The sequence below is a fragment of the Plodia interpunctella genome, chromosome 30 (genome assembly GCF_027563975.2).
Source record: "Plodia interpunctella isolate USDA-ARS_2022_Savannah chromosome 30, ilPloInte3.2, whole genome shotgun sequence".
Lineage (NCBI taxonomy): Eukaryota > Metazoa > Arthropoda > Insecta > Lepidoptera > Pyralidae > Plodia > Plodia interpunctella.
Window position 1 is genome coordinate 2,893,832 of NC_071323.1, and position 15,368 is coordinate 2,909,199.

General features: G+C 37.9%; 1 protein-coding gene across 2 annotated transcripts; it reads left to right on the forward strand.

Annotated features, from left to right (window-relative positions):
• The first annotated feature begins 759 nt into the window (after window positions 1–759).
• On the forward strand, window positions 760–15,150 carry LOC128682493 (serine protease snake-like). Of its 2 annotated transcripts, none has more exons than XM_053767207.1 (10): window positions 760–1,077; window positions 1,723–1,820; window positions 2,247–2,356; window positions 8,555–8,688; window positions 9,779–9,930; window positions 10,979–11,091; window positions 11,920–12,072; window positions 13,125–13,254; window positions 13,654–13,785; window positions 14,427–14,564. In XM_053767207.1, the coding sequence occupies exons 1-10, from the start codon at window positions 1,026–1,028 to the stop codon at window positions 14,538–14,540; spliced, it is 1,188 nt and encodes a 395-aa protein (XP_053623182.1). In that variant the 5' UTR covers window positions 760–1,025; the 3' UTR covers window positions 14,541–14,564. The 2 variants fall into 2 exon arrangements, with proteins under 2 accessions (XP_053623182.1, XP_053623181.1); XM_053767206.1 differs by lacking the exon at window positions 14,427–14,564 and adding an exon at window positions 14,645–15,150 and having other exon boundaries at window positions 767–1,077.
• Window positions 15,151–15,368: the final 218 nt, after the last annotated feature.

Sequence of the window (15,368 nt, forward strand, 5' to 3'; positions counted from 1 at the left end):
TATTTAGGTAAATTCTTTTAGTTTAATTTTGAAGGATCTAAATCTAACGTTACAATTTGATAAGAAGTATGTGCTTGCAATACAGATAAAACACAAATTCACTCTTGTCACGACTTTTTTTCATACTATACGAATTTAAGTAGGTATAAAGCCGGTGAGGTCACGTTAAGGAAACTATTGGCAAAGATGCTAAGTATGACGCGTTACAAATATTAATGAAATATTTAACTACCTTTTATGTATTCTGAGTTAAGTAACTACTTACCTAACTACAGCATAGGCACTGCAAGGTTCTAATAAATTTACATCCTAATGTCAAAGTAATTACAAATTAAGTAGTTTAATTGCATTAGTCTTTAAATACTTGTATCAACCAATGTTAACCAGTGATCAAAATACTTATTTAAGTAGTATTCTAGTTTCGCAAAGCGGGATTTTCAAAACCGAATGAGTAAAAAAAGCGAGATTTTCGTGACAAAATAGAACACGCAAGTTATTAATACTTTGTTAAATCTTGTTTTTATATAGGTAAGTACATATTGCAAAAAAGCGGGACAGAGCTGCAGCTGTCCTCTTTTTTGGATTTAGTGACGTAGCAATATCGCTGAGAGATAAGTTTAGTAAAACGGATCAACCGGAGTTTTTGCAAAATTGAATCGCTCAGCGTTGGCTATTCACGATATCGAGTCGCGGTCTAGGTCACAACAAAGTTCAAAGATTCCACCATCTGTGTACCGGTTTACATCTCATCAGCTGACGTATCAGAGCGGCCATTATGTTTTTGTTTTTTTTTTAAATCAATTATTTAGTGACGATTTTCCAGCCAGTGCGTGATCACGCTACGTTCCGTTTAAATAAAAAAATATTATATTTGTCGTAACAATAATTCGAAATACGGATTTTTATAAAATTTCTGATCATATTAAGTAATTTATGTGAAAAAAAACTCAATGCTTTATAAGTCGAGATTGTATTATGTTTTTTGGTCATTTTAGATAATAATACTAAATCTATCAGTTGTTAAAATGATTTTCGTGTTTGTATTTTTGTTTTGCATTGTGAGTGGACAAGATGAAGGTAAGCCATTCCATTTTTAAATGCCGACGCAAAAAGAGGCGTGTCTGTCTGTGTATCTGTCTGTGTCATCGTTGCTCCCAAACGGATGAACCGATTTTCGTTAATTTTTTTTTGTGTCATAGATAATATTATCCCGAGTGTTCTTTGCCATGTTTCATGAAAATCTGTTCAACCGTTCAAAAGAGTATTGAAATTCGGGGGTTTTTTAATTTGTCTAACAAATAACTTGTAAGTTGTATGGTGATAACAAAAGATGCAAAAAGAGAACCACTCTATATCCGTGAACATAGCCTTGAAAGTTGATAAGTAACAATAGTATTCTCAGGGTTAACGTCAGGAAGGCGGCCAGTTGTAAACACACAGCCAAAATTCAATATTTTGAAGGTTAGTTTTTATGCCAAGCTCGCGCTTCGCGGCATCACAGCCCCGAAAAAAACTATAGATACGAATACTTGGGCCGTTTTTTAGCTTTCGATATAAATGCAAGAATTTGATGACAGTGGCGCTGGTGCGCTAGAAATACCACTGCGATCACAAATACGTATATTTGCCCGCGTTGGGAATCGAACCACGCACCTTCAGATAGCGGGCGTGAAAACTACGTTTACAGAGGTCGTCATCCAAATGTTTTCTTGGCTGTTTTAGGAGAAAAATGCATCAAAAACGGCGTGTCCGGGACTTGTTTGAACATACGCGAATGTCCATCCGCCATACAAGACATCAAAAATAGAAAACAACCTCAGGTAAGGCACTTTTTGCCAGCAATTCGCTATAAAATTAGCTGTTCGATACAAAATCTAATACTTAACATGAAGAAAATTTATGGAACACTTGAATTTTTATTATTCTATTCGACATTATTATGATCTAATAGTATTAAATGTCGTTAGAGTGTCGTCCCAAAATTTGATTGTTTGCTCGCTCTTATACGATTTTTATTCAATAATAGATGTTGCCCGGGGCATTTCAAGATAAAATATAGCCTATAGCAATCTCGTATAATGTACCTTTGTAAGGGTGAAAGAATTTTTGAAATCGGTTCGGTAATTTCTGGGATTATGCGCCTCAAACATACGAACTCACAAACGCTTACCTCTTTATAATAATAGTATACTTACTTAGATCAAAATTAACAGTCGAAAATACCTTTATTTTCACTCAATCTCTAGATCTGTGGCTTTTCCGGTTTCGACACCATAGTGTGCTGCGCGGGTGACTCTCAACCACGACCACCGGGTACCACTACAACCACTAGACCCCAAGTAACAACCACAAAACGGTAAGCAGCTACTGTGTTGTGGTTATCATGAAAAAAATTAACTAAACTAGATGAGCTCGTAGCTTCGCTCGCGTAGGAATTTCGGGATAAAAAGTACCCTGTGTGCTATTCCAGGTTACATTCTACCCGTGTATCAAATTTCATCGGGATTCGTTCAGTAGATTCAGTGTGTGATTAAGTAACAAATATCCTCGAGCCTGACAAGTTCGAAGTTATATCAACAATTTTTTCAAATTTTATTGTTGCATTGAATTGAACTCTTTCAATTGTGATTTTTTCATAAGTGTGTTAAACATTCTAAAAAAAATGTATAAAATTGCTGAAATTAACTTCGATTTGGTGAAATGAATTTGACGTCAATAAGTGATGTATATCATCCTATATTGAATAAAGAATTTTGATTTTGATTGTGTGAGAACCGGCCCCTGATCTGTAACACGACGTCCAAGGAAACATTCGTATTTATAATCTACTTCAGTTTGACCTGGATCCTAGGTGTTTATCCATATGTACGATAGTTACATATTATATGTTACACTAACACATTATGAATAAAAGTGTTTATCGTTTTTGAAGACCTTGACCTCGACCTCGGTGGCGCAGTGGTAAAGTGCTTGCCTCTGACTGAACCGGTCGGGTCATGATGTAAAATGATCTTTTTCTGATTGGCCCGGGTCTTGGATATATATGTATTTGTTATAAAATACAGGGTGTTACTTTGCATTCTTGCCATATTCACAGAGGTTGTTATATTACTGATTCTGAACACAAATCAATTAAAAAAACATGATCAAAAGTTAGGTATTTTTTTTAAGAATATTTTATTTAATCGACATTATGTTATGAACAACACTTATTATCGAAACATATGCACATCACTAGTCCGTCGGCAAACTTGAGTACATAAGTCGGCAAAAAAAGCTCCGCCCCTTTTCTTTGTGCGGCGTAAACGCCGACCGACGGCCAGCCATCCCCGCAACCCCGCAACGCACCACCACCCCGCCCCAGTCTATTCGCGACGCCGACGCACGGCGGATGTCAAGATTTCGCTCGCTCCGCTCGCTCTGCCCGGTCCGTGTTGTTTAAGTTGCGTATCACAATCAAATCAAGAAAATGACTGAAGCGTATACCAACCACGAGTTGGTGGAAATGGTGCGCTTGTATGCCATATGTGGTGACAGTTTGCGGCAAGCCGTGAATATGTTTGCGGAAATGTTTCCACATCAAAGGAGGCCGACCCGCCAGGTTATGCTTGCGGCCACACAGCGATTGAGAGACTTTCGTCAGTTTGACGTCCCAAGACACGCGCAAGCTCGAGGCAGTGTAGGGCTTACTGTAGAGTTGCAGGAATTAATTCTAGACTACTTCGAAGTAGAGCCCCGTGCCAGTACCCGTGAGGCAGGACGACACTTCCATGTGAGCCACGTGACAGTGTGGAGACTATTGAAAAGTGAACAGAAACACCCGTTTCACTTTAGAAAAGTACAAGATCTGCTCCCACAGGATAATAATGCACGAATCACATTTTGTCGCTGGCTGCTAGACAACCGAAACGCCAACATTTTGTGGACAGACGAAAGTTTGTTCACAAGAGTTGGTGTATTCAATATCCATAATGAGCACTGGTGGAGTTATCGGGACGAAAACCCCAGAAAGATAAAAAGACACTCTTTTCAACACCGATTTGGTTTAAATGTCTGGGCTGGCATAATAGACGGACATTAACTCGGACCTTATTTTATTGAGGGCCGTCTTACCGGCTCAACGTACCTGGAGTTGCTGGATCACGTTATAAACGAGATGCTGGATGACGTTCCTCTCGCTTCCCTGCAAAACTTTTATTACCAACAGGATGGTGCTCCTCCACATTTTGCAATCCAAGTGCGTGAATACTTGACCCGCAAGTTCGGTAATAACTGGATCGGGCGTGAAGGTCCAGTAAACTGGCCAGCATGGTCCCCAGACCTAACTCCATTAGATTATTATTTGTGGGGTGATGTTAAACGTTTGGTGTACACTGAAGAAATCAACAGTGTTGAAGTGTTACGCGAACGGATCGTTTCAGCATTCGATAAACTGAAACAGGATTTGTACGTTTTACGAAAACTAAAACGAAATTCTTTACGCCGTGCAAGACTGTGCATTCGTGAAAATGGTGAGCACTTCGAACAATTACTTAGAAAGACTTAGATTTTTTTTACTTAGATTAATTTAGTGTTGTAAATAGACGAATTAATTGTAAATAGGATGATTTCAGCTTTTTAACTACGCCAAAAATACCTAATTTATAAAAACAAAAATAAGTTTTAACTTTTTGATCTCTGAAGAAATGAGGGATAATGTAATAAAAAAATAAAACTAATTAATTAAAAATAGGTATTTCTGTCGGTCCTAAGCCCGTAAAGTAGGAAGGGAAATCTGAAATTATTCATTTACATGCGCTGTTTCGGGTGATTTCGGCCGTGCCAGACGGCCACGCCCACTAGATTTATTCCTATTGCGACTTATGAATGCACTCGAAAAAATTGGTTTATTCCTCAGTGTCCTGTAAATTTAAGTTTATTGATTACTCAGCCTGCGTTATTCTAGGATGTCTCAAATTAAACTAAACTGATTGGTATTGGTTAGTACTATTAGCTGTGTGAATATGGCAAGAATGCAAATTAACACCCTGTATAGTATCGTTGAGTTAGTATCCCATAACACAAGTCTCGAACTTACTTTGGGGCTAGCTCAATCTGTGTGATTTGTCCATCTATATATATATAAAACTCTTCCGTTACTGACTGACTGACAGACAAGGCACAGCCGAAACTACTGGGCGTAGAAAGCTGAAATTTGGTGTGTAGGTTCCTAGGACAGTGTAGGGGAGCACTGAGAAGAGATTTCCTGAAATTCTCACGGGAAACGGATTTTTACTCACATGCGAAGTTGTGGGAAAGAGCTAGTTTAATATATTTATTTATTTATCTGTCGATAAACTCAAAATCTATCGGACGGAATTTTGTACGGTTCTTACCAAAATTTCGTGTGATTCCTGGGTTTGTATGTTTATAAATTATTATTAGGTTTTACCCGAGCGAAGACGAGATTGGCCGCTAGTTTAAAATATTGGAATTGATGTATATATAGATTTTATTACAAACTACTAGCATTTCAGTACGACCACATTGTTAATTTCTTCACAGCAGTTAGAGATTAAATCTTGCCGCTCCGCCATAAGGAAAATATGTCCAATATTACCTTATAACTTCGTTTATATGTGTTCTTTTTCAATTAATATAATTATCACTATAAATACCGATACTAAGTATAGGTAAGTCGTTAAAATTAAGGAAAATGTTACAATTAAGTTTAAAATATCCATTTATCAGGAAATCATCTATCATCAATACTCAATACATATAATAAAATTGAAGAAAGGTCAATTTAATTCTTCATGGAATATACTTAGTTACTGATATAGATGACGAAAATATAGTTTTGGAAATTTTTGTCTATCTGTCTGAAAGCGCATCATTCGAAATCTACTGGACCTATTTCTTGATATGTCATTTGATTGACATTTCATCCCGGTAAATGGTCAGGTTCCCGTAGGATAATTGAAAAACTAATTATGAATCATAAATGCCTCAGAATCCCGGGTTAACATTTTATAGACATTTCGTCCCGGAAAATGAGGAGGGTCCTATAGGAAAATTGATACATTTCATCCCGGTAAATGGTCAGGTTCCCGTAGGATAATTGAAAAACTAATTATGAATCAAAAATGCCTTAGAATCCCAGGTTAACATCTTATAGACATTTCGTCCCGGAAAATGAGGAGGGTCCTGTGGGAAATTTAAAATAACAATCCACGGAGCCGATTTACTTTAAAATTTTGTAGAAAGGTGTAAACAGAATATAAACAAATTGTTTTTATCGATTAAAGTCTGATATAGATATAATGGGCGCAGTATGTATCAATATATCAGTATAAAACCCTTGACTGACTGACTGACTGACAGACAACATACATCCGAAATTGCTGGGCGGGAAGTTGAAATTTGGCAAGTAGATGAGTGTAGGTGAGCACTAAGAGAGATTTTTGGAAATTCTACTCCGAAGGGGGTGAAAGGGATGATCCCTTTCACCCCCTTCGGAGTAGAATTTTTAATATGTGAATATGAAAGTTGTATCTGTAAATATGAAAGTTCAAACCGTTGAAGTTAGTGACTTGAAAATTTGGATTTTGGTTGTTTACAACAAAGTAATGAATACGTGTTTCAGATTTTTCTGAAAATTAACCCTCAACCCCTTCATAAAGGGGGTGAAAGATTGTATGAGACTTAATTCAATTTTCAAGATAAAAATCTGAAAATTGGCACACTTACTTTTTGTAGCAAATAATAGTAAACACAAAAAAATACGTTTGTGGTTAATAAAAAACCGGGACGTAAAACGTTATGGAAAATGGGACGGCACGCGTTGCAGAAAGCGGGAGTGGGAGTAGGAGCGGAAAATGAGAAGGAGACACGTAGTGGGAAACAGGACGGGACACATTGTAAAAAACATGATGGCACAATATGTAGGAAACGGTGCGGGATATCTACTTTACATTACATAGCAGGAAATGGGATTGGACAAGTTTGCGGGACGAGACACGCAGCGGGAAACAGAAAATTGAAGTGAAGATGAGAAAAAAACCGAATTTGAATCGTATATGTTTTAAAGTTACTGAGATTTTCCTATGAAATTCACGCGGGCGAAGCCGCGGGCAAAAGCTAGTATATATAATAAAACTTTAACTGTGTACTGTGGGCTATGTCTGTACATAGAAGATATTAAAGGAAAATTATTACGGGAGGTCTTTATGGGACTAATAGGAGCTAAAACAATTTTTTATTAGAATTTCTGTCTGTGTGTATGTTTCTTAGGCGCATAGCGCAAAAACTACTGAATGGAATTCGATGCTGCTTTCACAACTGTGTATGGATGGTCGAACTTGCAATCTGGTATAGATTTCACCACCACAAAATCTCAGGGGGATTCAAATTTCACGAGCGTTTCGAACTCCGCCGCGGGCTGCGCTTTATTAGTAATATTAAATTGTACCGTACTCCGCCGCGGGCTGCGCTTTATTAGTAATATTAAATTGTACCGTACTCCGCCGCGGGCTGCGCTTTATTAGTAATATTAAATTGTACCGTACTCCGCCGCGGGCTGCGCTTTATTAGTAATATTAAATTGTACCGTACTCCGCCGCGGGCTGCGCTTTATTAGTAATATTAAATTGTACCGTACTCCGCCGCGGGCTGCGCTTTATTAGTAATATTAAATTGTACCGTACTCCGCCGCGGGCTGCGCTTTATTAGTAATATTAAATTGTACCGTACTCCGCCGCGGGCTGCGCTTTATTAGTAATATTAAATTGTACCGTACTCCGCCGCGGGCTGCGCTTTATTAGTAATATTAAATTGTACCGTACTCCGCCGCGGGCTGCGCTTTATTAGTAATATTAAATTGTACCGTACTCCGCCGCGGGCTGCGCTTTATTAGTAATATTAAATTGTACCGTACTCCGCCGCGGGCTGCGCTTTATTAGTAATATTAAATTGTACCGTACTCCGCCGCGGGCTGCGCTTTATTAGTGCTTATTAAATTGTACCGTACTCCGCCGCGGGCTGCGCTTTATTAGTGTTTATTAAATTGTACCGTACACAGTAATCAATTTAATCATCCTATTTTATAAAGTAAGCAAAGTACTGCTACAATGTTAATTTTAAAAAACTAGTTATTCGTCGCGAACTTAAACTTCGCGAACACGATATTTTTTTTACAAAATAATGAATATTTTAAAAATGACTGAACTGATTTTGATGCCCCACGAACCTAAAAAATCTATTGGCATATCCTACATACATTTTAAATTTCATCCAAATCGGACCAACGGTTCGAAAGTTATCGCGTTACAAACAAACATACATACATACAAAAAATGTATTTTTGCCCCAAGTAGAATGTTAGACTTCGTTGGTCTGATTTTGATGAAATTCAAAAGGTATGTAGTATCTGTCAATAGAATTTTTAAGTTCGTGGCTTGTCAAAATCGGTTTAGAAATTTTTGAAATATTCACAATTTTGTAAGAACTCATCAAAATGTATTGTGTTCGCGAGGTCCAAGTTCGCGGCGACAACAACTGGTTATTTAAATTGCAGAGTAGGTACGACAACAGAGTACACACCAACGGTGCCCGATTATGTGGACAATGCGGGTGGGACGAGTGCCGACGACTGTGAGCCAATATCACCAGCTCTGACTTCCAGGAGGACTGGCCGCAAGGCTTGGGATAGTGAGTATTGTATCTTCCAAAGCGCAGGTATAAGTATTGTTATATTTATACCTGCGCTTTGGAAGTCTGCAGTAGATAGTTTAAGTAATTTTATGACGTTATTAAGTGATGTATATCCTAAATTGAATAAATAATTTTTTAATTTGAATTTGAACTGGGCCCGTGTCCGATTGGACCTTAAAGAAGGCCACTGGCGTCATAGCATGTTTATAAATTTATTTTCTTCTTCTTCTTCTATGGGTGCCTCTCCAACTAGTGAAGGTCAGCGATTAGCATGGTAAAGTCCTTCTTGTCCTTAGCTCGACGGAACAGCTCAGCTGCGCTCGCTATAAATTTATTTTAATTAATAGTAATAACTAATACTTTTTTATAATTCACTGTTGCTTGTGCTCCACTGCATTACATTTTGCAGTGCCGAATTGTAACTCAAAATTCTTAATTTCAACTTAAGATAATATAATATATCGCAACAAAAATTTTAAGTCTACCGCCGGCTTAAGCGCAGGTGAAGAAGAAGCGGCGCAGCAAACTTCACCGCAGTCTTTTCTTCAAAGAGGTCAATTAACAAATGTAGGTCTTATATGTTCAACAGGACGGTGTCTCGGTCTCCCGAAAGTCCCACGGGGGCGAAGCCCCGGCGCGCAGCTAGTAAAAATATAAAATTGACATAACATAAAAAATCAAATTGAAATACTTAATTGTAAACAGAATATCAATGCATTTTTTTTTATATCTATGCTTATAGTCATCAAATATTTTCCTTAAATTCCATGACCCTCAGCCATGAGGAATACCACTGTAACAATACAATACAAAAATTCTTTATTGCACAAATTAATTTCATAGTATAAATAAGTACAAAATGTATAATCACACATAGCATTCACAATCCATACCGATTGTGCAAAAGGCGGCCTTATCGCTGTATAAGAAATTTCTTCGAGACAACCTTTTGGGAAATTGCTAGACGACGAAATACAGTGATGCGGGTCGGATTAAACAAACGGACAATTTCAAAAATAGACTTAAAATATAAATAAACTTAAAATTAATATCATAAACGTAACGATCATGATGTGATGATGAACAGAATGCATAGAATATCAAGAAAGGTTGGTGTACCCGTGCGAGCGGGGGGTGGCGCTGACTGGGGATATGTCTCGAGGCAACCATTGCATGCACAACGCCGACGAGCTCATTGTGGGTGGGGTTGACGCGGCGAAGGGCGAATTCCCCCATATGGTGAGGAAAATTATGTTTTTAACAAGCTTTTATTTAACTTTCAATATACATATTGAAAGTTAATATGTATCTCTCTATGTTAATATGTCATTTGTATTTAATTTAACTTTCAATATACATATTAAAAGTTAAATGAAATACTTATGACGACCTCGGTGGTGCAGTGGTAAAGTGCTTGCCTCTGAACCGAGAGGTCCCGGGTTCGATTCCCGGTCGGATCATGATGGAAAATGTTTTTTTTTCGGATTGGCCCGGGTCTTGGATGTTTATCTATATAAGTATTTGTTATAAAATATAGTATCGTTGAGTTAGTATCCCATAACACAAGTCTCGAACTTACTTTGGGGCTAGCTCAATCTGTGTGATTTGTCCTAATATATTTATTTATTATTATTATATTAAGGTACCTCTGTGGCCTAAGCCGGACTGCTACACTGGAGGTCCCGGGTTTGATCCCCGGTTAGGTCAAGATTTAGAATTACATTTTTCAGATTGACCCGGGTTTTGGTTGTTTATATCTATGTAGATATATGTTATAGAATATAGTATCGTTGAGTCAGTATCCCATAACACAAGTCTCGAACTTACTTTGGGGCTCAATGACTGGGTTATATATTTATTTATACTAGCTTTCGCCTGCGGGATGTTTTTACTTTTGAAAATGTAGCCTGTTTGGGGTTCTTTAACTACATGTACACCAAATTTCATCAAAATCGGTCCAGCTGTTAGGCTTTCAAAGCCATTTCATCATCATATCGAGTGTGTTATCGCTAACACTGGTGTCAGATTTTATTCAAGTCGCCTAAAGGCATCTGACATGACTTTTACTACTTGCCGCCATCTAGTCACATAACAGAATGATATACATAGCCTGATGGATCATCCAATGACCCCACCCGACGACCGTGCGAAGTGGAGACGCAAAACTAGGAAAACGGACCCTGGGCTCCGACGCTCAATGGCCGTGGAAGAAACAAGACGTATTTAGACAATATTGGAAGACGGTTTTTTAATTTGTCTAAGGAATAAACTTGTCATTTTTGTACAGGCATTGCTTGGTTTTGGCGCGGAATTGAAATATGTACAATGGCTGTGCGGAGGTGCTATTGTCAGTGAAAACTTCATACTGACAGCTGGTCACTGTATCTACACCAGGGATTCGTAAGTATACATAAGGAAGGCCCCATTGCTCCGTTGCGTTGACGCCCGTCGACGGACCAACGCAGAAATAAGATATGTTTCGACGCACGTCAATGTCAAAACATATAAATCAACGGAGCGGCAACGCGCCGCGTCGACACAAAGGAGCAATGGGGCCATGCTCTAAATTGTTACAACACCAGTAAGTCAACGTTGTTAGAAAAATATTAATGCTGACAGATTAACGGAGTGTCGCCAATTTGTTGTCAATGTAATGTGTGTCTACAGCGAACGATTTAAGGCTCAATTTTCAATGAATGTCACCTTGCCGAGGGGGAGCGGTGCGGTAGAAACCTAATCTTAACTAACATTATAAATGCGAAAGTAAGTTTGTTTGTTACCTGTTCACGCTCAATCTGTCAAATGTTTGAAAATCAGTGTTTGCTTCTTGAGCAAAATCCACACAGAGGTACTGCCTATTTGTATCACTGTGACACACGGTCGCAATCCGCATGGGATAAATTTGCCTTTTCTTAGATGTAGTTATAGATTTATCACTTTTTTACGTTTTATTGTGAACCTGTGTCTTTTTGGTACAAATAAATGCATTTGACAAGATGACCTCGGTGGCGCAGTGGTAAAGTGCTTGCCTCTGAACCGAGGGGTCCCGGATTCGATCCCCGGTCGGGGGTCATGATGGAAAAATGATCTTTTTCTGATTGGCCCGAGTGTTGGATGTTTATGTATATTTTATATATAGAACTTACTTTGGGGCTAGCTCAATCTGTGTGATTTGTCCTAATATATAAAAAAATGCATTTATCTATCTATCAATGTTTTATTTCCCAGTGGTCCGGTGTCGTACGCTATGGTCGGCATTCTCAAGCGTTATGATGAAGTGGACTCGACTAAAGTGCATAAAATCAAGAACATATTAAAACACCCAGAATACAAAGCTCCTGTTAAATATAACGACATTGCCCTTTTGGAGGTCGAGACTCCGTGAGTAATTTGTACGTCTTTTTCCAACAGCGGAGTAGACAGGACCTCCGGTATTGAAGTAAATAATAGCTTAGTACCTAATGCTCGAATCCCACTCGCGCCACACGAGTTTGTACACCAATCTGACTCATGTATAGTAGTTTTCATCGTCCACCACTTGCTTCCGGTGAAGGAGAACATCGTGAGGAAACCTGCACACTGGTTGATTCTTATTAACTTGTGTGTGAAATGGAGAAGGCAATGGCCAAAGCACTCCATTAATAATACCAAGAAAATTGTTATTTGTCCACATAACAACCACGACCCTCAGCCCTGAGGAATACGACTAAGAAGATGAAGAAAGACCCTGTAATTACACAGGTTCACTCGGCCTCAAACTTGAACACAACAATGCAAGCTGTTATCCTAGACCAACTAATATTAAATGCGAAAGTTTGTGAGGATGTAAAGTTTGTATGTTTGTGACTCTAACGCAAAATCTATTGGACGGATTGTTATGAAAGTTACACGGGTAGAACGTAACCTGGAATAACACATAGGGTACTTTTTATCCCAAAATTCAGAAGCGAAGCCTTCGGGTGCAGTCTAGTAAATAATAAATTTGACTTCACATCCCGCCTGTGATCGAATGGTCCCAAGTTCGAACCCTACTCGTGTAACACGAGTTTGTATACCAATCTGACTTCATGCGAATACATGGCACTAGACGCGGCTGGTTAGTAATAAAAGTCATGTTATATAACTTTAGGCGACTTGAATAAAATCTGACACAATTATTTGCAATTAAGTCACAGAAAAGAAGAATGTGACAGACAGAATCCATCCTTATTCCTAATTAATATTATAAATGCAAAAGTAAGTTTGTTACCTCTTCACGCTCTATCTACTCAACCAATCTTTTTGAAATTTTGCATACATATAGGTTGAAGTACTGAGAAGGACATAGGGTACTTTTTATCCTGTAAAAACAACCGTTTTTGTGGGAAAATCACGCGGGGATAATTGCGGGAAAAATTTAGCAGTAAATAAATGATATATTTAACAACTTGCAGTATCAAACTAGGCCCGTACACGGTACCAGCTTGTCTTCACGTGGGAGGATCAGTTAAGGATGACATCGCGTCAGCCACGGGATGGGGCACCACTCAGTATAAGGGGGATACAGCTGACATACTTCAGAAGGTACATTCCAACTAATATTATAAATGCGAAAGTAAGTTTGTTACCTCTTCACGCGTTATCTACTAGACCAATCTTATCGTAATTTCGCACATATATAATTAAGAGTACGGAGAAGGACATAGGGTACCTTTCATCCCGGAAAAAACTATTGTTCCCGTGGGATTTTCGGAAAACCTATGTTCTAAGTGGCGCCAAATATAAAAATACCAGATGGCGCTGTGTGTATTTTAAATGCGCTATGGATATTTTATTTCAACAATCCCAATCCCATTTTAATATGAAGAAAAAACTGTTCCCAAGGGCATTTAAGCAGGCGAAGCTACGGGTAAACATATACTTTATAGATAAAGCGATTTCCGACCTAATTGATTAAGTTTCCCTTGACGATATGTTTTTCAGGTGATCCTAACTAAATTCTCACTAGAAGAGTGCACGGCGAAGTTCCCACCAGCTCGGAACATGAAGCAGGGTTTCGACCAGCACACGCAGATGTGTTACGGAGACAGGACCAAATCTAAAGATACATGCCAGGTATTCTAGTCATTTCACTTAAAATATAAATTAATAACTCTAATTTAAAAGTAACGAGTATTATTTTAGAAGTGATTGTGCTGCGCCCAGACAAACTGTTTTATAAATTGAGTTGATTCAAATGTCATAGGTACTGTTTAATTTAATTGTTTCTTATGATAGTTAAATTAAACGGCGGTGGCGTAATTCTTAAGTTCTTTATTGCTTTCATTTATATTATATTCTTATTGTAACATTTTAAGTGCACAAATGAGCCTGAAAGGGCGTTGCAATTTAATTGTAGTAATATGAAAGCATTATAATATTTTATCCTTATTATTGTTAATTAATTCATATAATAAAATAATGTTTACGTCGCCCGCCTGTGGATCGAACAGGAGTGTAACAGACCGGCGTGATGACCATTAGGCCACGAGGTTGTACAATCGGCTGATTAAATATTGGCGTTATAAACAGAGGTCGTCAAGGACTAAATCTAATCATATTACACAAAAAAAATTACACACATTTACTTTTATTACTATTTATAATATTACAGCCATCGTGCTTTGCACTTGTGCTTCTAAGGTTTTATTATTATTTTATTTTGTGTCTTTTGTTCTTGCTCTTTATTTCATTTCATGGCATTCGCGGAAGAGCAGCGTCGTGGCTCACACCACGACCCCATGCTGAGCGAAGACCATTTTAGTACAATATTTTTATATCTACTATTATATGTCCAGTGTTATACTTATGTCATGTTTTTATTGTGCTAAATAAACGATTTTTCTTTCTTCTTTGTAATATTTTTTTTCTTAATTTAATCTTATGATTCATTCATTCATCTACAAGTATGATTCAAATCTGTTATCTGTTGCAGGGTGACAGCGGCGGACCACTACAAATAAAAAACACAAAAATACACTGCATGTACACGATAATAGGGGTGACGTCTTTCGGCAAGGCGTGTGGTTACATCGGGGAGCCGGGAATCTATACTAAAGTGGAGAAATATGCCCCTTGGATAGAAAGTGTGGTATGGCCTGATCAATAGAAGACATAACTTCTCAGACCGCTCCCCCAAGGCAAAATTACGTTCATTGAAAAATGAGCTTTAAAGCGACCGCTGTTGGTATGTTTTACATTGACAACATGAAGACTTTAAGCTAATAGTCCACATTTTTCTCTAAGTTTTATATAGGAATAGTACTCTTAATTTTTAATATATGTAAAAGATGATCCCCTGAGGGAATTTGTTGATAAAAAGTACAGAAATCCCCTGAGCAAGGGATTTATTGATTAAGCGTGTGTTGAATGTGGAAGTATTAGGTAGCTTATACTAGACTTTTGTACTCATTTTATAATAAAGATTATACATGCGTAATATTTTTGTGTTCAAATCCTAATTAATTCTTATCCCAACTAATATTACAATTAAGTTGGTTACCTCTTCACGCTTTACCTACTCAACCAATTGTCTTGAAATTTTGCACACGTTTAGTTTGCAATAAAAGGGCATAGGGTTTTCATCACGGTAAAGTGAGAAATCAACAAATCAACTCGGACGAAGCCGCGGACAAAAGCAGCATTTATATTATAAAACA

What these genes read in the sequence shown, in the direction of transcription:
- LOC128682493 (XM_053767206.1), top strand. Translation starts at nt 1,026, where the DNA reads ATGATTTTCGTGTTTGTATTTTTGTTTTGCATTGTGAGTGGACAAGAT. An exon ending in TGTATCTACACCAGGGATTC is followed by an intron (nt 11,092 to 11,919) that starts GTAAGTATACAT and finishes TTTATTTCCCAG; the next exon opens with TGGTCCGGTGTCGTACGCTA. An exon ending in AATCTAAAGATACATGCCAG is followed by an intron (nt 13,786 to 14,644) that starts GTATTCTAGTCA and finishes TATCTGTTGCAG; the next exon opens with GGTGACAGCGGCGGACCACT.